The sequence below is a fragment of the Macrobrachium rosenbergii genome, chromosome 13 (assembly GCF_040412425.1).
Source record: "Macrobrachium rosenbergii isolate ZJJX-2024 chromosome 13, ASM4041242v1, whole genome shotgun sequence".
NCBI classification, from domain to species: domain Eukaryota; kingdom Metazoa; phylum Arthropoda; class Malacostraca; order Decapoda; family Palaemonidae; genus Macrobrachium; species Macrobrachium rosenbergii.
Genome location: NC_089753.1, coordinates 55,872,445 through 55,891,572, shown reverse-complemented (window position 1 = coordinate 55,891,572; position 19,128 = coordinate 55,872,445). Strand labels below are relative to the sequence as shown.

Genomic DNA, 19,128 nt, shown 5'->3' with positions numbered 1-19,128 from the left:
ATTACTAAAGAAGTGATAAGGGACACATACCTTGGCCCAGCTTGGATCCAATCTTATAGCCTCCTTAGCATCTTCAAGGGCATGATAATACTGCTGGAGCTTTAGGAAACCAAATGATCGATTGCTATACAGTTGTGGAGAACGGCTGTCTAACCTAATGGCATGTGAATAATGTAAAATTGCCTCAGCATAGTTTCCAGCTCGTACACATTCATTTCCTCTCTCTCGTAATTCAGTAACCTAAAATAAAAGGAATACACATTATCTTTATGTAGACAAAAAATTCAAATGACACACATTTCTATATTTGCACAAGAAATCTGAATTTATTATTATGTGCTCTGCACTCATGCAGGATAACAACAGTCTTTACAATAAGAATTTTAGCCCCAAGTAAATATATGACTGAAAAAGTCCAAAATTTCAATGCTCTGTAGCTCAAATTCCTAAATTTATCTAAGCCTTTAAATTCCATTGATCGCTACCAAATAAAGGATCAGCAACTATTTCTAAAGGTACTTTGATTGGGTGTCTTTAGTAGGTGCATTGGCTGCTTTGACACACACCATCCTGTCCTCTACCAAGTGTTAAAGAGGCCTGCAACATAAGAAAGGAGCTTATATTTCTACTGCCTAAAATGATTTCTCATTTCTTCTGCCCCTTATTCCTCTATTCTGTTTAATCACAGTAAGATATGTACATATATCTAGAGCAATACAATATATCTGGTGTGTGAGGATTCAAAGAGCCCCTGGAAGATCTGGTGTGTGAGGATTCAAGAGAGCTCCTCCTGGAAGATAAAGTGTTTAACAGCTATATATTTCCTCTCTTACTTAGAATACTCCTTCTGCAGTTAGAATAGGATGAACTTTTGGCAGCACTTACAAAAAATTAAAACTTACCAGAAAATGCAAAAAACTGGAGGAAGCTAAGCTGAAATGAAAAATATCTACTTGTTGAAATTAATGTTCTCCAAAAGGGTCTGAAATCCTTGAGTAGTAAATTTATGAGTTCAGTAATCATATTAATCATTGAAACAAAGTAATCTAGTCCCAGAAGTAATGAGATTTTTTTAAAAAATCTTGAATATTAGATCAAAATCTATAGACAAGGAACATCCATGTGACATCAGGAACTAAAAGACTGCCATGCATCACAGTTAATATAAAGGAGCCAGACTTTACTGAACTTCAAAAACAAGGACCCAGAACATCCTTATCCTTTTTACCCTTAACATGATATTTTCATAACAAAATAAATTTTTTAACATACCTGTACTTACCTGGTAGTTATATATATAGCTTAAGTCCCTGACGTCCACGGCAGAATTTCAAAAACTCGCGGCAATCGCCGATCGGTAGTCAGGTGAACCACCTGTGCGCCCTCTACCCAGGTACCTGGAACCATTCCAACTATTCCTCAGATCTTCCATGCCCCTAGTCTCTAGAGGGGAGGAGGGTGGGAATTTAATTATATATAACTACCAGGTAAGTATGTTCAAAAATTTATTTTATTATGAAAATATCATTTTTAAACATCTAACTTACCTGGTAGTTATATATATAGCTGATTGACACCTTTGGTGGAGGGTCAGAGACAGCCAACATCGTTGGAATTTGCTTAAGGGTTAATAAACCAACTTAAGGTCCTTACCTGGATTAAGGAAGCTGACTTCAATGAACTCCCTCATTTTGTCTGCTTTCCTTAAGAGGTCCAGCGATCCACTCAGGGGCTGAAGACCTCTAGGAGCTGCCAACCGGTGTACCAACCTCTATGTGACAGACAACCTATAATACCCTTGTTCCGGCGCCACCAAGGAACAAAAATGATCATTTGACTAAAATTGATGATTGTGAAGACTACATTCAATCTTCACAAACAACCATAAAATTTCAACCATTCCAAGGTAAGAACAAAGGGTATTGTTTTATGGAATTGGATTAAGGAAAGCTGAGTTCAATGAACTCCGCCTCATTATGTCTGCATTCCTTAAGAGGTCCAGCGATCCACTCAGGGCTGAAGACCTCTAGGAGCTGCCAACCAGTGTACCAACCTCTATGTGACAGACAACCTATAATACCCTTGTTCCAAGGCGTCACCAAGGAACAAAATGATCATCTGACTAAAATCAATGATTGTGGAAGACTGCGTTCAATCTTCACAAACAACCATCAAATTTCAACCATTCCAAGGCAAGAACAAAGGGTATTGTTTTATGGGATTGGATTAAGGAAGCTGACTTCAATGAACTCCCTCTCATTATGTCTGCATTCCTTAAGAGATCCAGCGATCCACCCAGGGGGCTGAAACTCTCTAGGGGCTGTCAACTGGTGTATAACCTCTATGTGACTAGACCTCCTCTCAATACCCTTGTTCCGGGCTCTACCAAGGAACTTTCATCCCAATGATTGCGGAAGACTGCGTCCAGTCTTCACAAACAACCATAAAAATTCTCAATTCCAAGGTAAGAAAAAGGGTATTGGTTTATGGGATTGTAGGGGTATTCCCTCTCCCATTACTGAATTAGATGCTATAAACGGGCACAGCGTGATAGCAATCTTAAGATAAAGTCTGGACTTGTTTTAGATAGTGAGAGGCAAATACTAACTTGCTTCTCCAGAAGGTCGTGTCCAAGATACTCTGCAGGGACCTGTTCTGTTTAAGAGCTACAGAGGTTGCTACTGCCCTGACCTCGTCGTCTTTACTTTCAGAATCTTGTAGTCTATCTCTCTACATTCCATATGTGCTTCTTTTATCAACTGTCTGATAAAATAAAACAGAGCATTATAGAGGGATGAATAAATTTGTTTTTATTTAGCATTTCCCAACGTTTTGTGAGAGAGAGAGAGAGAGAGAGAGAGAGAGAGAGAGAGAGAGAGAGAGAGAGAGAGAGAGAGAGAGAGAGAGAGAGAGAGAGAGAGAGAGAGAGAGAGTGTAAAAAGTCTCTTTCCTTGAAAACCTTCTTCTTGTTGGAAGAGGGATGAGGTCAAGCTCTCTTTGTTTGTTTACGGCGCTGTCTGTCTGTGGAATATATGTGAGGATTTTTTCGGTTTTAGAGCGAAATCTTGAGTCAGAGCTAGTGCTGGTCAGTTGAAATGGTCTTGACAGTTTTTTGTGTGCTTTTTGAGAGTTGTTGGTTTTTCTTGTTTGTGTACTGTTCTTGTTGTGTGTATGTTCTATCTTCTTTTTTTATGTTTCCTTGTTTTGTTTGTGTGGTTTTGGGTGCTGTGTTGGCGAACCGTGGACGCTTTACTCCATCTTCCAGCAACCGAAGATCAGGGTGAGTGTTGTGTACTGTTTTTTGTTTTTAAATTCCGCCACATAATATTTGGCGACTGCCCAACTTCGTTGTGGGCAGCTGATGGTGCAGTTGCTGCTGCAATTGAGATTAGTGGCTAGTAGTGTGACTGGATCTTGGAAGAGGAACTGGTGAGGTTGAGAACTCAGGAGCAGGTTGGCAAGAGAGGAGAATGGGAGGCTGAGGGGTGAGAATGAGGAGTTGAGGAGTCAGTTGGAGGAGATGGGAGGAATGCTAAGAAGTGCAAAAGAAGAAATGAAAGGGGAGATGAAAGAGTCAGAAGAGAGAATGGAAGAGAGGATGGATAAAAAGTTGGAGGAATGATGAGAAGTGTGGAAGAAATGATGAAAGGTATGTTCAAGGGTGTTTTTGGAGAAGGGGCTGTTGGAGGCAGGTTCTCTGGAACGTGTGAAGGGGCAAGAGAGAAAGAAAAGGAGGAAGAAGTGAATGGAAGCGTGAGTGATGAAAGTGATATGGGAATAGGAAGTAAGAAACGAGGGAATGAGAGGCAGGGTAAGGAAACTGAAAGGGAATGAAAAGCAAGGGGAAGGAACAGAGGGAAAGTAAGGATAAGTCAGGGGAAGAAAAAAGGGAAGAAGGGAAAGGGAAAGGAAACTGGTAAGAAGGGTAAGGAAGTGGGAAAGGCAGGAAAGAAGGGAGAGGGTGAAGGCAGTAGTGATAGTGAAGGTGGATGGAGGTGAGTGGATAAAAGTGGATAAAAAGAGGGGGGAAGAAGAGTGTAATGAGTAAGATGAATGTAAGTGCAGAAGTGGACTCTTTGTATTCGGAAGAGGGTATGAAAGGACAGAGCTCTGCAAAGCTTCCAAAGTGAGAGGAAAGTGAGAAAGAAGTGAGAAAGGCTATGTATGTGAGGGAGGTACCCCTGTGTGAAAAGTATAATGAGTATGGAAGTAGGGATGTGCATGATTTCTTTAGGGAGTAGTATGAAAGGTTTTGTCAGGATAAGTATGGGGAAAGTAAGAGAGTGTGGGCACGAGAATTAGGAGAGTATTTGACTGGGTTTTTACTTGATATGTATAGGGTTATTATGAGTGTGGGGGATGTTGAGTATGATAAGGTGAAAGCTAGATTAGTTGAGCAAGCGAGGCGTGTGAAAGCGAGTGTTAAGTATAAGAGGAAGAATGAATTTGATGAGGCAGGAATGAAAGCTGGGGAAACCTTGTCACTGTATGCTTGTAGGCTGAGACGTTGGCAAGGAAGAAGTTTGGGGATGATGGGATAGATGAATGTAAGGAGTTAGTACGGAAGTTGTTAGGGACAGTGCCAGATGGAGTTAGAGAATTTGTGAACTTGAAGTTTCAAGGAGAAGAAAAGATGGACGAATGAAAGGTTGACTTGGGGAGAAATTTTGGAAATTGTAGAAGATTATGAGCTTGACAGGGTTATAAAAGAGAGCAGAAGTGTAAGTGTAAGGGCTGGGGTAGATGAGAGAGTTTCCAGAGTTTCTGGAAGCTTTAGGGATGCAAAAAGGGGCCCAATGAGAATGGCCGATAGTGTAATAGATAGGAGTGTAAGAGCAAGTAATGTAGAGGTGCCAGTGAGGATGAATGATGGGTTTGTAAAGAAACAACGGGTTGGACGGGTTAGGGATAGTAGTGTACAAAGGGAAGGTCGGTGAGTGGAAGTCGAGTGAAGTGTTTTAGATGTGGAAAGGAAGGACATACAAAGAATGAGTGTAGGTGGGCTATAGGAGCGTGTTTGGCAAATGTGGGCAACTTTCACATTTGGTAAGGAGTGTCATGAAAGATAGGGGGTTAAATGCTACAGGTGCGGACAGGTGGGTCATGTTGCTAATGGTTGTAGGGTACCCGATAGTGAATGTGATATGTGGTAACTGTGGTAAGAATGGGCATTATGCGAGAATGTGTTCAGAACCTGAGAGCGAAGTGTGACTAATGTGGAATGGAAGGGCATGTATCAAGTGTATGTAGACGAAAGAGGGTGACTGTGACAGCAAATTCAAACACCATTTAGGGTTAACTGAGTGTGAAGGGGGTTCAAATGGGTGGATCCTCCAGGATGCAAGCGGTTGTGATGCATGTACGTGAGGGGTTGTTGCATGAGGATCAGCAGTTTGTTTTGATAGAGTATGGTAGGAAACGTAAGAAAGGGAAGAACGTAAAAAACTGAATGGTCGTAAGTTGTGTGATAGGTGTGTGAGTGCCAAAGTGAAAATGAGTGATAAAGCGTGTAATACGGATGAATGGGATGGTATGAATAGAACGTATAGCATATGCGGGTTTGATATAACTGAGTTGACTGAACGTGTAGGGGTGAGTGAACGGTTGGAGGTGAGCAAATGTAAGAGTAAGAGAGCGTAGCAGTGATAGACGAGTGATTGAAAGCATGAATGAATCGTTTTGGAATTGGAAAGGTCAATGAGCGAATGGGATGGGTTAGTTGAAGAATTGGGGAGGTATTTGGGAACGAGTTAGAGGGTATAGATGAGATTGTGGATGAAATTGAGAGTGGTAATAGTGAAGAAGATAGCGTGAATCTGAGAGAAATGCAGGAGAAGATGTGAGTTTGAATGTTGCTAGAAGAGAGTGATTCTGAGAGAATGATTGAACTAGACCTCCTATGTCAACGAGGTCCGATCTAGAGGACCTGCTAGTGAGCATCCATGGGTGTTGCATAAAGCGATTTGAAAGAGGTGTGAAAGGTGTTGGTTGGGAAATGCTAAAAGGGGGAGAAATATAGAGGATGAATAAATTTGTTTTTATTTAGCATTTCCCAACGTTTTTCCAGAGAGAGAGAGAGAGAGAGAGAGAGAGAGAGAGAGAGAGAGAGAGAGAGAGAGAGAGAAGAGAGAGAGTTAGAGAGAGTGCTTCGAGTTGTCAAAGTTGGAAGAGGATGAGGTCTCTAGTTGTCAGTTTGTTTAACCTCTACATCTGTCTGTCTGTGGAATATATGTGAGGATTTTTTTCATCTTTAGAGCTGAGTCTTGAGTCAGAGCTAGTGCTGGTCAGTCGTTTGGTCTTGGACAGTTTTTGTGTGCTTTTGAGAGTTGTTGGTTTTTCTTGTTTGTGTACTGTTCTTGTTGTGTGTATAGTTCTATCTTCTTTTTTTTATGTTTCCTTGTTTTGTTTGTGTGGTTTTGGGTGCTGTGTTGGCGGGACCTGTGGGCGAGTTACTCCATCTTCCAGCAACCGAGGATCAGGGTGAGTGTTGTGTACTGTTTTTTGTGTTTTTTAAATTCCTGATAAAATAAAACAGAGCATTCTTCGACATCTATACAGAGAGCTTTTTGAATGAGCACCAAAGCCCTTCTGAATTCCTTCTTAAGTCCTTTGTCCTATCCAGGTAGAGCCTTAGAGCCCTTACTGGAATAGGACTCTCTCTCTCTCTCCTCCCCTGTTATGTCCGTTAGGTTCAGAATCTCAGAACGCGTTCTGGGCCAGGGTTGTGATGAGTATTCATTTTTGCAAGGAAGCCTAGTTGCAGTGAGCAGATTGCCTTGCCTTGCATAAAATCTATATTCTTGCTGAGAGCATGTATCTCACTAACTCTTTTGTGTCGCAAAGAAAAAAGTTGTCATGGTGAGCCAAACTGACCAAGAGAAGAGTTTTCATGGTGAGGTCCTTTAAAGATGTCCTCTGCAAGGGATCTTATTGTTTTATAGGTTTACCTACTCCCCATGAGGAACCTCAGGACCACGTCTAGGTTCCATGCTGGTGAGTTCTCTATATACAAATTTGGGTTACAGAAATATTGGAAGAGGACACATGGTTGTCCTTGCACCATCCTCTAAATACCTCCCACTTGGATTGGTATACCTTAATGGTGGATAACCTCCTTGATTTTCTATAGCGCCAGCTGCCTCCTTCAAAAAACTTCTGGCTCTTGTGAGTTTTCCGATAGTCCAAAGCAGTTACTAGTAGCGCTTGTAGGTTTTGGTAATATCTTTCAAGTGGGGTTGTTTGAGTAGATCTACTCTCTGAGGTAGGCTACTCGGGATGTCCACCATCCAATCCAGTGCCTCTGGGAACCAATCTCTTGTCGTTTAGTAAGGGGCCACAAGGGTCATTCCGGTCCTCTCATGTGACACAAATTTTTTTCAGTACCCTGTGTATTATCTTGAAATAGGGAAATGCATACACGTCCAAGTTGGACCAGTCCACCAGGAACGCGTCTATGTATATAGCCCCGGGATCTGGTACTGGAGAGCAGTAAGTGTCCAACCTCTTCGTTTGCGCTGTGGCGAAGAGATCTATGCAAGGACGTCCCCAAAGTCCTGATGTAGCGTTCATTCTGTTGAGAGGACTTTATTTCCTGCTCAGAATGTCCGCCCTCACATTTTTTCTCCCCTTGGATAAAGTGGGTTACTAGTTTTACACTCTCCTCCTTTGCCCAAAGAAGAGATTCTCTTATTATCTCGTATAGAGACCTGGAGTGAGTGCCCCCTTGTTTGCTGATGTAGGCCAACGCTGCCGTGTTGTCGGTGTTGACCTGCACCTCTTTGTTCCCCACTGTGTTCGAACTCCCTGAGAGCTAGAAGGATTGCAGTTAGTTCCTTCTAATTGATGTTTAACTTCTCCTGCTCTCTGGTCCAGGAGCCCGAGACTTTTTATTTCCCTGAGTGTTGCTCCCCATACTGAGTCCGACGCGTCCGAATAACAACACTAGGTCTGGGTTCCTCTAATATAGAGAAGGGACCTCCTGGAGCTTGACGGGACGTTCCACCACTATAAATACGGTCTTATTGGTTCCATGAAATGGGGATGCACTTGGTCTCCAGTTCTATTTCCTTGTCCCAGTTCCGATTTAGATGAAACTGTAACGGGCATAGAATTAACCTCTCAAATGAGACAAACCGTTCCAGCGAGGAAAGGGTTCCCAGCAGACTCATCTATTCCTTTGCCAAGCATGACTGTCTCTTTATAAAGTTCTGAAATTTTCTTAAGGCTTGTCCTGTCTTTGCAATAAACGGAAAAGCCCGAAAATCCTGACTCTGAATCTTCATCCTAAGGTATAGAACCTCTTGGGATGGGATCAGCTGAGATTTCTATCTGTTTATCAGTAGACCTAATTCTTTGTTAGACGCTTGATGCCAGTGCATCTTGCGTCCTGAGCTAACTCCACGTCTTGGCTTCCATTATCTTGAAGCCTGACGTCCTGACGTGCCTTGATGCCTTGACGCCTTGGGTCGACGAATTGTCATGGTGTTTCACTCCTAGATGCTTGACGCCACTGCATCCAGCGTCTAGAGTTTCATTCACTATGTTCAGCGTCTTAAACTTCTGGGCGTCTAGAAGCTTTAGTTGGACGTCTATTATCCTTCTTCTCTTTGCCTGGTTGTCACGCTTGTACCAGGGAAGACAAAGTCTGCTGCATATTTTGTACTCGTTTTAAAGCTATATGTGGGGCTTCCTGCTGTTGGGGACAGGTTGGGGAAGCCTCAGCTACGGCAATTATTTCCTCCTCATCGTCAATAATGGATCGTGGAGAGGGTTCAGCAGACAGTACCAATCCTAAGGAGGAAGAGGAGGATGTACGGAAAGGCAGCACAGAGTCCGTTACGCTCTTGCAGCCTGGCATCCTGACTGAACAGGACTGTCTCGTTTGTTCTTAGTAGGAAAGCTACCCTTGGGGCTGGAAGGGAAGAGCTCCGGCTGCTCCAGTGGCTACAACCTGAGTCTATGAAGTTTTATCATGACGTCCCTCAATATTGGGTAACTTGCTCTTGGGAGATCTCGGCTCCAGAGCCAGACGTCATCCCGTCTGCTTAGGCTGAAACAAAGAGACCGAAACTGGAAAACCTTTCCCGTGGACGAACTTCAGAAAATTCTTGGAGTTCGTGCATGGGGATGTAAAAATACGCATCCTGGAGGTCCAGTGAGGCCATCCAGTCATGCTGTCCGACCGCTGCTAGAACCGATTTTGTCGTTTCAATAGCGACCTTTGTTTATTGCACAGAAAAGTTGAGTGCAATCACGTCTAGCACCGGTCTCTAACCCCCAAGCATTTGGGGATCAGGAATAACCGAATGTAGAATCCTGGGGAATTCGGATCTTGAACTCTCTGTCTGGTCTCCTTTGCAACATCATAGACACTTGTTGCTATAAAGCCTTTGCCTTTGTTCTGTTGTTGCATTTGGCAGAAAAGTCTAATTGTTCTTGTTAGTATAGGGGGCCTCCTCAGGCTGGACAGTCTGGCTCCTACCTCAGTCTGCAGGAAAAGAAAGGCAGGTTCTCTTTCTTCCCTGTGTAGAGCCTCTTCTCGTTGCCATTCATCTACCCGCCCTAGAGGAACCTCTATCGGAGGGTCGACCACTAAAGGGCTGAGATACCTGAAACACAGTAGCCTCAGCCTTACTCTTTTTAGCGATGAAAGTCGTTGGTAGGACTTTTCTTGCTGTTTTTTAGATATTAAATCTTACGTGGTTTTCTGGGCCAAGGATGAAAAGTCCTCTTTACCAAATCTTGAAAGAAGAGGTGAGAGGAAAAAAGGGGTATAAATCAGTTCTGATTTTGATTGGATGTGACCCCATTAGCCAGGAAAGAGCAAAGCAAAGATGGTCTCTTTTCTTCAGGATTCCCGCTGAGAAAGATGCAGTAGATTCGTTGGAACTATATCCGAGTCCTTTATCCATACACGACATCAGATATATGAGTTCTTCAGTGTCAGTCGTGTTGAATAATTCCATCTTCCTTCCTGGGAAGGGGCAGGTATTTCGAGGCCGAACGATTCTCTAGTTTGATACTAAAAGCTAGACCTTGAGCTAGTTTGGTTGGAGGAAAAACAAAGGCTGTCTTTGATTGTTTCTCCTTCGAAAGTATCCATTCTTCGTAAATGCTGCCCTCTTAGACGCCTTCATGACGAAGAGTAAATTCTGAAGGCGGGGAATGAGGAGCAGTCAGGATAAATTTCTCTGGAAAAAATTTCCAAAATCGCTTCATAAGTCTTTTTCAAGTCTGATGAAAGCTGATGGCCTTTATATTGTCTTCGTCGGAAATCTTTACAATAGGATTCACAGGAGAATGCAAGATATTATCATTCTCTTTTCCGATTTTCCGAAGACGGAAGTAGAGACGTCTTTCAAAAATATCATCTTGACGCCTGGCGTCCAGTCTCTTTGACGCCTGGCGTGTTGGCATCCATTTTCTTAAAGCTTGATGTCTTGGCGTCCAGCTTAATGACGCCTGACATCCTGGTGTCTAACTTCTCGACACTTGACGTCCTGGCGTCCAGCTTCTCGCGCCGACGTCCTGGCGTCCAGCTCCAGCTCGACGCCGAAGTCCTGGCATCCAGCCTCTTGACGCTTGATGTCCTGGCGTCCAGTTTCTCGACGCCTGACGTCCTGGCGTCCAGCTTCTTGAAGCCCGACGTCCTGGCGTCCAGCTTCTCGACGCCTGACTTCCTCCTGGAGTCCTGGCGTCCAGACTTCTAACATTCGTTGTCCCGCCAAACCTAGAGGTTACTTGAGAACTGGCCGCCTGTGCGACATCGGTCAAAAGTTTCCTCCGGTTGACGTACAGCAACTGGTGGACGAAAAAACACTTTAACCTTGCCTTTCCTATGGCGAGGGTGAGCGCCTGGGAAGCGCCAACAGGTACGCTCGAGGGGACGACTGCTTCGGTAACTAAAGCCTCTCGCCTCCCTTCGCCTTTTTTCGACATTCCTTCTCACAGGGGTTGGTGAGCTTGGAAGAGGTCCAGGACTAGGAGCGCAACAGGACCGAGCGGTCGCACCCTCCACTGCACTTGCACTAACAACATATTAACACTTTTTTTTTTTTTTTTTTTAAGATCTCTTATTGTCGATCACATATTATCCCTGTCTTCTGAGAGGGATTTTACCTGTTGGGGCAGGGTCTGAATGGCAGCCAACAAAACATGAAGTGTTGGGTCCTTACCTGTTTCAGTAGGGGTTCAGAGACTACCACTACGGGAGAAGGATCAATAGGATAGTTATCAAGGGGAAAAGAATTAACTATTCCTGGTTATATCAAGAAGAGTGAGAAACAGTACTCTTGGCTCTTTCTGAGCCGGTCTTTCATTCCCGTTCTTCAGACATACTAAGTGGGGATCCAAGGAGACTTTAGCAAGCCGCTTGCGTCCCCACACACACATTTTCACACTCGATGAAGTCAGATATGTTATAAGAAAATCCAAAAGCGAACAAGCGAAAAGCCAAGCCAAAGTGTACTTCACCAAAATAAGTTGCGAAAAACACAGGCTAAGAGCGAAATTCCATCGATGTTACCGACACAGCGGCAGGGAAGATCTGAGGAATAGTTGGAATGGTTCCAGGTACCTGGGTAGAGGGCGCACAGGTGGTTCACCTGACTACCGATCGGCGATTGCCAAGTTTTGAAATTCTGCCGTGACATCAGGGACTTAAGCTATATATATAACTACCAGGTAAGTTAGATGTTTAAAAATTAAAGCTGTTATAGGTTTCTTTATGGAGGAAAATGATTATGAACTCAAGAGTGTTGGATGTTGAAATATACAGTACAGTATACTGCATAACATCTGAATTGGTTAAAGGACAATCAGAAACATGAAAAATGGAAGCATATCAGGATTATCTGCAATAACAAGCAATTTAATGTAAACAGCAAGAGAACTCTTCATTTGTGAGCTTTCCACAAAGTATGAAAACCTGATGCAGCAAGAGGGAAGGACCAAAACAAAGGAAAAAGGCCTTACAACAATATTACACAAATGAAAAGGTGTTGCACTTCAATGTCAAAATTTTAAGAAGAACAAAATTGCTTAAGGATACTGGAGAAATACTGGAGGAGAGGCAAGAAGAATTAAAACTGTTAATTGTCAGTTTGGTTTCATGCCTGTAAGGTCAATCACAGAAGCGATCTTTATAATGAGGTAACTACAAGAAAAGTGTTATGCACAGAAGCTGCACCACATATTGATGACAGAAAGAGGGCACACTGAACAAAATACTGAGACAAAACTTAATGGAGTTTTGAAAGCAGATGGCTCATTAAACTAGTACTGTACTTATACTCTCCATAAGAAAAGGACTGGAACAAAAACTTTGGAGGAGTATTATATGAGCTTATGATATATGTTGGGTGTCAACCAAGGATCAGCCTTTGCCCTTTGCTGCTTATCTTAGCAGCCTAATGGAGGAGCTGCAAAGGATTGTAGAAGAGATCCTGAAAGCTGCTGCTTGCAATGACCTAGTGTTAACAGCATAATCCAAGGAAGAGGTTGTGGAAATGTTCAAAAGGCAGAAGAGCGGAAGAGACAGGAGAATATCGACAATCGGCATATGGTGACTGGAAAGGTGTAATAATGAACTCTGTACTGTGTACCAAATGTAAAAGAATGTCACTTGAAATTTTCAGGATTACAAAGCTGAACTATGTTAGGTAATGCTAGGATGCAATCCTGTAATTACCACTGCATAATTTTACCTAGGATTAGGTAGAAGGGTAAAAGCCTCCTCTAGCCAGGTAGAACCTGACATCCTAGTTTAGAGGAAGTTGAAGTAAGGAGGTAACAGAAGTGCACCATGTGTCATGGGCATTGTCACTCTTCTGGAAGTTTCTTTCCAGTTTTACAACCCATAACCCAGTCACTGTTCAGTTAGCTCACATTCTATCCAAGACTGAGTACTGTAATAATGTATTTAATGTCATGAAGTAAGATATTTTAAGATTTTTAAATGTTTAATATGGTTTTTCTTACAGTTTTTCATGTGAATAAAAGTTAAAGCTTTTCATTAAGAAAGCAGCCAAATTAATCATGAATAAATCCCCACAGGATAAGGTAGCACCCATCCTTATTCAATTTCATTGGTTGTCTATTACAGGAAGAACTGAACATATAGGAGTGCTCTGATGCACCCTGCATCATGATGAAGAATAAATATCCAAACTACAGTAGTCTATACCATTGAAAACATAAATAAATATAGGAGCATGGACAAGTGTGGATTGAGGAATTAAGACATAACAAAGAAATTTGAAACAGGACCTTTGAGTACAGAGTACCCAGACTACTAAATAAGAATTTAAAGGATAGCCTTTGGGAACTTACGGACTTTTAAGAAAAACTGAAAATCTATCAATTCCAATGCAGTTGTGACATCAAAAAAAACCTATGAGAGAAATACTTAAATTGTAACTGGCAAACAAATGTGGGCCACTTCATGGATGAAGCGAGGGCTGACATGATGCCTTTCACGAATAGGATAATGATGATTTTGCCTAACTGGATATGTATGTCTAAAGTTAATGTTTTAGTTAACCCATTACAACCACCCCAGGTCTGAAAAAATAATGGAAACCCCAGTGGGACCAATCTTAACTGTTAGGCTATGTTTGAGGAAGCAGAGCCTCTTTTCAATAAGACCTGGTACTCAAAGTTATGTTACACACTTCCACCTTTCTTTGCATAATTGTTTTCCTTTCATTTTCATTTGCCATCACCCAAAAGCACTGTTTCCCAACTACAGTCCACAATCCATTTATCCCCCATAGGTTAATGGTAGCCTAACCTACATATAGCCTAGAGAGTGTTGCACAGGGTTAACCAACTAGCCCTCAAGAGAAATTGTCAAATCTATCAAAAACAAACTACATATCATTTGCAATTCTGGTCTTCACCAGTTTTTGCAATTCTGGCTTTAGAGTAATCATTTAGCTTACTCTCCTATTATATGATATAGCCTCAGTTAAAGGACATTACAAAGAATATTTGGTATTATTACAGTTTCGGTCAAATTCGGATATCTAATATTTTTTTACTTGCTATCATATATTTTTGTCATGATTCATACGAAATACTTACTCGCATCTTCCGCAAATGAAGAGTTACGGAGATATTTGCCGATGAATATTGTGCCTTGTTGTTATTGCAAGGATGCGTTTATCCTGCCATGTCAGTTTTTCTGCTGATGCGTTTTTGTTTTTTGTCAATGTATTGTGGGTAAAAATGCCTAATCGTCTTTTGTTTTTTGTTATGAATTATAAGTATGGTACAAATGCTGAAACCTGATTGGTTGCTTTGTTTCAAGAATATCCAATTAACTGCGATTTTGGAATAAGCCGGCTTTCTACAAAAGTGCGCTTCAGTTGACTGCCATGGATTCCGTCGCACGTCTGCAGTGGGTGTTCTCTATCTTACTTTGAGGCTATTGGTCGTTTCAGGACATTACAATGGAACTCCACAGGTTGTGAATACCTTTCTTCGTGAACATTTAGTACTACCATCTATTTAAGGTAAGTGAAGTTTAACGAAAAGGGTAACATTGCAGTTTCGGCCGTGAATTTCACCAAACTGTAACTAGATTAGGGGTAAAATTTGGTTCCTGTAACCCTGTGGCAAGCAAATGGTGCAATATTACCGCTTTGCCAGAACATACGAGCTTGCAACAATCATTTAAAATGTTCATAAGCGGCGAGCGCGTTTTTGGTTACTGAGAGCGGTACCCATGATTGCGCTATGTATCTCTAAATCTAATCATTTGCTAGGTAGAAATAAAGGTCAGATTCGTTGAAAGTACACTATTTAAGCCAGGAAAATGTAATTTTGGTAATTCTAAACAGTATTGTCCGCAGTGAGCTAGACTGTGGCAATTGGCGTTTTTTTATGTTATTTTACTTGCTTTACAAGAATTTAAAGTCATATTTTGTCGGCCGGCTGTAAATATACCGTAATTGACCTTTGAAGACTACACGACTTAAGTACCTAGCAGCGGGTAGGTCTAAGCCGGCATTCGCATGACAAGCCCCCACCTCCCCTCCCATAACTAATACGGCAAAAATTGTAACCAGTAAACACCTCTAGGCACGTTAGGTTGGTATTTTTAGGGGGTTTTACTGGTTACAATTTTGCCGTATTAGCTATGGAGGTGGGGGCTTGCCGCTGAATGCCGGCTTAGACCTACCAAACGTAGGTAATACAAGTCGTAGTCTTCAAAGGTCAATGACAACAGTTACAGCCCGGCGACAACATCATTACTTTAAATTTTTCTAAAGGAAGTAAAATAACATAGAAAAACGTCAATTCCATAGTCTAGCTCACATACAGCGACTTAAATTGCAGTCCGATCACCAGAGCCTTTTGACTCGAATTTTTCGTGCGGAGTGGTGAGTGTGGTGAGTCCTTTATATTGCCAGAGTCGTCCTCCCAAGCCTTTTTGACTCGATTTTCATTACGTAAGTGTCGTGAGTCATGGTGAGTCTTGATATTGCCTGAGTCACGCCCTCCAGAGGCTGCTTTTGACTCCAAGTTTTCATAAGTAGAGTGTGAGTCCTTGGTGGGAGGCTGATTTTTGCTTGAGTAGCCCTCCAGAGCTTCCGACTCGAATTTTCGCATGTAAAGTGTCGTGAGTCATGGTGAGTCCTTGATATTGCTTGAGTCATGCCCTCCAGAACCTTTTGACTCAAGTTTTCATAAGTAGAGTGTGTCGAGTCATGGTGAGGCCTTGATAGTCTATTGCTTTCAAGTATCCTCTATTTGACTCAATTTTTCGTATGTAAACAATGGTAAAAAGTTTTAGAAGAGAACCAGCCCAAAATGACATGAAAATGTTTTCTAGGTGATTTTGATGTGTTTTGCACGAATATCTCTTCATTTTCCTCGATGCGGTTTAGACTTTGCTCGGACCACCTACAGTTTCCCGGGCCCACTCGACCGCCGACCGAAATCGGCGGAAGAACACCAAAACCAACATGTCACTCTGTTTGTGTGTGCTGTCAGTAAGGCACGTGAGCGGAGGCAGCGCCGTCTTATCCTCATATTTAAGATTCTTGTAAACACGACATTTTCTGGCAAGAGGTAATGTTGCTGCAGCTAGCCACAGGAGTTACAGTAAGGCCATGTTCTTCCGCCCGGTGGGTTGGCGGTCGAGTGGGCCGGAAACTGTAGGTGCTCGGTAAGTCTAAAACCGTTAATTTCCAGGAAAATGAAGGTGATATTAGGTGCAAAACACATCCAAAATCACCTAGAAAAACATATTTTCATGTCATTTGGGCGCTCAGTTCCTCTCTAAAATAATACATTATCATCATCATTATTATTATTATTATTATTGGTAGATCTAAGCAGTAGCAATTTCCTTCTAACTTGACTTTTTCTGAAAGTTTTGTGGCTGCTAGTTATGAAGTTACCTTCAATTTTTGTCGCAGAATGTAATTAACCTGTCATTAACCCCTGAAGTCCCTCCAACAAGGGGTTTCCATGCACGATCTTCACGAGACAGATGGAGCAGATATATATAAATGTCTGTCCTTTGGAACGTTTCATATCCCATCCGGCAAGTGCAGTAACTTGTTAACGTATGGGTACCAACACCCCCCCCCCCCCGGGCCAGTACTAAACACGGCAAAGGGACATTCCATTTGGCCGACAACAAACAGATGCACCGCCAGTGTCAGAAGCCCTGAAAGTGTAGAGCTAATACTTAGAATTACCCTAAGCTTTATCTCTGCATCAGGTATTCCCTTTGAAAGTGACTTCTTTTATATATAGTGTTTTATTGTAACCTTCTCGAGTCTACCATCATTTTTTCCAGTCAGCTGTAATTAACCAGTATTAATCAACCTCAGAACTGGTTCTATTTTTGCTAACTTTCGCTACTTGTCTTGCACTCTCATGGGGGCACGGTCAAGTGGAGGTACCCTTCACTGGAGGTTTGGGCACCCCAGTCTAAATGCTGACCTACCAGGTTGGGATTAGGTAAGGGTACATTAGGTTAGCATGGTTCCTTTTGTAGAGGTTCCCTAGCCTGTCAGTTCAAGAAGCCTTTCCAGAATTGATATTAGTGATCTGTGTCAAGGAGTATATAATAATAGGTCAGTGGCTTTGTTCATTTACTCATTGCTACTGGTCTGCTGTTCTGGTTTCTTTCATTTAGTGTAGGCTTGAGTTTTTTTTTTCTTTTTTTTCTTGATATGCAAATTTTGTAGTGGGATGAAGAGGCTATAGGCTGATTATTAGCTTAGGAGTCAGCCTATACAGTTGCAATTTTAAGTGGCCTGTAGGGCTGGGCGCAAAGTCGTCACAGACATGGCCTTTTCATCGTGCCTCTTTCATGCTTGAGCCATGCTTAGGAGCTATTGCAGATTTCACAGGATTTTTTTCTTTGCTAGGAAATCATTTGGACTAACTGTGTGTGCTTGCCAGGCCCTTGAGAAATTGTCTCCCCATTGTTCCATCAGGCTACAACTCATATATATATATATATACCCCCTTGGCTGACTCCTTCCTCTTTTATCTCTGTTAGTGCTGTTCCCTTGGGAATGGTGTGGCCTCACACCAGTTTAGGTACAAGTTTTACTTGAGTATATTGTTTGTGAGAGCATTTTGGGGGACTTTCCTTCGTATTTGCTTCAACAGGACTTTATGTAATTTTTAGGATGTTTTACTGTTGTGCAAAGCATTAACATAGCTTTTCCAGCATCTGCAGGCTAACTAGGTTAGGCTAGGTCAGTTTTCTGTTGGTATAATTCTTGTCTATGGTTATTTGATGAATGCTCCATAATCACATTCTCTCTTGCCACTTGCTTGTACGAGTCTTTGTAATTTAGAATATAAATTATAATTGTAATTTAGAATGTAAAGCATAATGTAATATTCTTCACTCAGAGTTGTATATAAAGTATTTTTCTTTGCAGTCCCTTCTGTTGGGTCTGCAGGGGGGCTCACCGTCCATTCCACAAACCTTGACCAAAGTCAAGTGTCGTCAGCAGATTCAGGAGTCCCTCCCTTGGAATTGGCGATTCAGGCGCTTAGCAACTTTGCTCTCTTTGATTATGTAAGTTTAAATTTGAGTGGCTTTTGTGAGAAAGCTTCTGTATAGACTTGAGCGGAGACAGTTCTTGAATCAAATGCTGGAAAGTTGGGACAAGAATTTATCTAGATATTAGAGAGGCCATTGTTATATGATCTTAAAGAGTCAAGGTTAACAGTTTTCTTTTTTACAGGATTGCTGCAAATGAGACTGACATACAGCACTAAACTTGCTGCTGTTTGAAGACTGACTACATGCGTATCCGGTCAGTGATAGGTGGCCCAGGAGCATGGAAATGAATTTAATACCCCAATCAATTATTAAAACTGTTCAGTGGCATTTTGCCAGTAAATTTTCTTTGAAAGTCTTGAGCATCATTTCGTGTCTCCTGGTTGGTGGCTTCTGCATGTGGAAACCTGGCGGTGGGACATATTAGAGGATTCTGGATCCTCTAATATAACTGTAGCATGCAGCACCATTTCTGATGTAGGTGTTGCCCACCATTGTTCTTCCCTTGACTAGACTCATGACTCTGACAATGTAGAACGTGGTTCATCCGTCCCAAAACTGGGGAAACGAGGAGAGGACCACACAGACAGGAAGGGATCTGTCGACATAATTAGGAAGCAAGCTGCTGGAAAGGCTCATGAACAAAGAGCCACTCCAACTAGGGATTAACCTGTGGAAGGTAACAAGGTATGTAGGTTGTCTGCACTTTGTCCACAACCTCCCTGTGGATTTTCCTGATTGTGCCTCTTCCTTTCAGCACTTTCTGGTCACTGTCTTTGTTTTGGTATTTGATATTTTAGTCATTTTACCTTCTTTCATTTGTTTGCAGCCTCTGATTCTGTAACAGCATTAGGGTTCATCTTTATAGCTGTCATATGGAGCTTTCTCAGTGGATTGTCAGTCAACCTTTTTCCTGCCTGACCAGGCACAATGTGCCAAATTGATGACTGTGCATTTCAGTACTTGGTGGACCCTTCCACTGCACTGAATACTAGTTACCTCTTTTGTCTAGGCTGTGATAATGTAAGGTTCAGTGCTGCAATGTAAGGAGTTTTGCTCTGTCACCTTCTCTTGGGTATTGAACCTTCCAG

The 19,128-nt window shown here is 42.2% G+C and overlaps 1 protein-coding gene and 1 long non-coding RNA gene across 3 annotated transcripts in view; one reads left to right on the top strand and one right to left on the bottom strand.

Annotated features, from left to right (window-relative positions):
• The window catches only part of LOC136845343 (uncharacterized), a 133,647-nt gene that overhangs the window by 74,395 nt on the left and 40,124 nt on the right, over positions 1-19,128 (bottom strand). Inside the window, exon 2 of one of the 2 annotated variants that reach the window (XM_067115584.1) lies at positions 31-240. The exons of the other annotated variant lie outside the window; for it this stretch is intronic. Coding sequence (XP_066971685.1) covers positions 31-240 — 210 coding nt within the window. The remainder of the gene's footprint in view (positions 1-30; positions 241-19,128) is intronic. 2 annotated transcript variants of the gene reach the window in all.
• LOC136844707 (uncharacterized) lies at positions 17,514-18,259 on the top strand. Its single transcript, XR_010854973.1, has 2 exons — positions 17,514-18,052; positions 18,222-18,259. It is a non-coding gene; the product is annotated as an uncharacterized lncRNA (long non-coding RNA).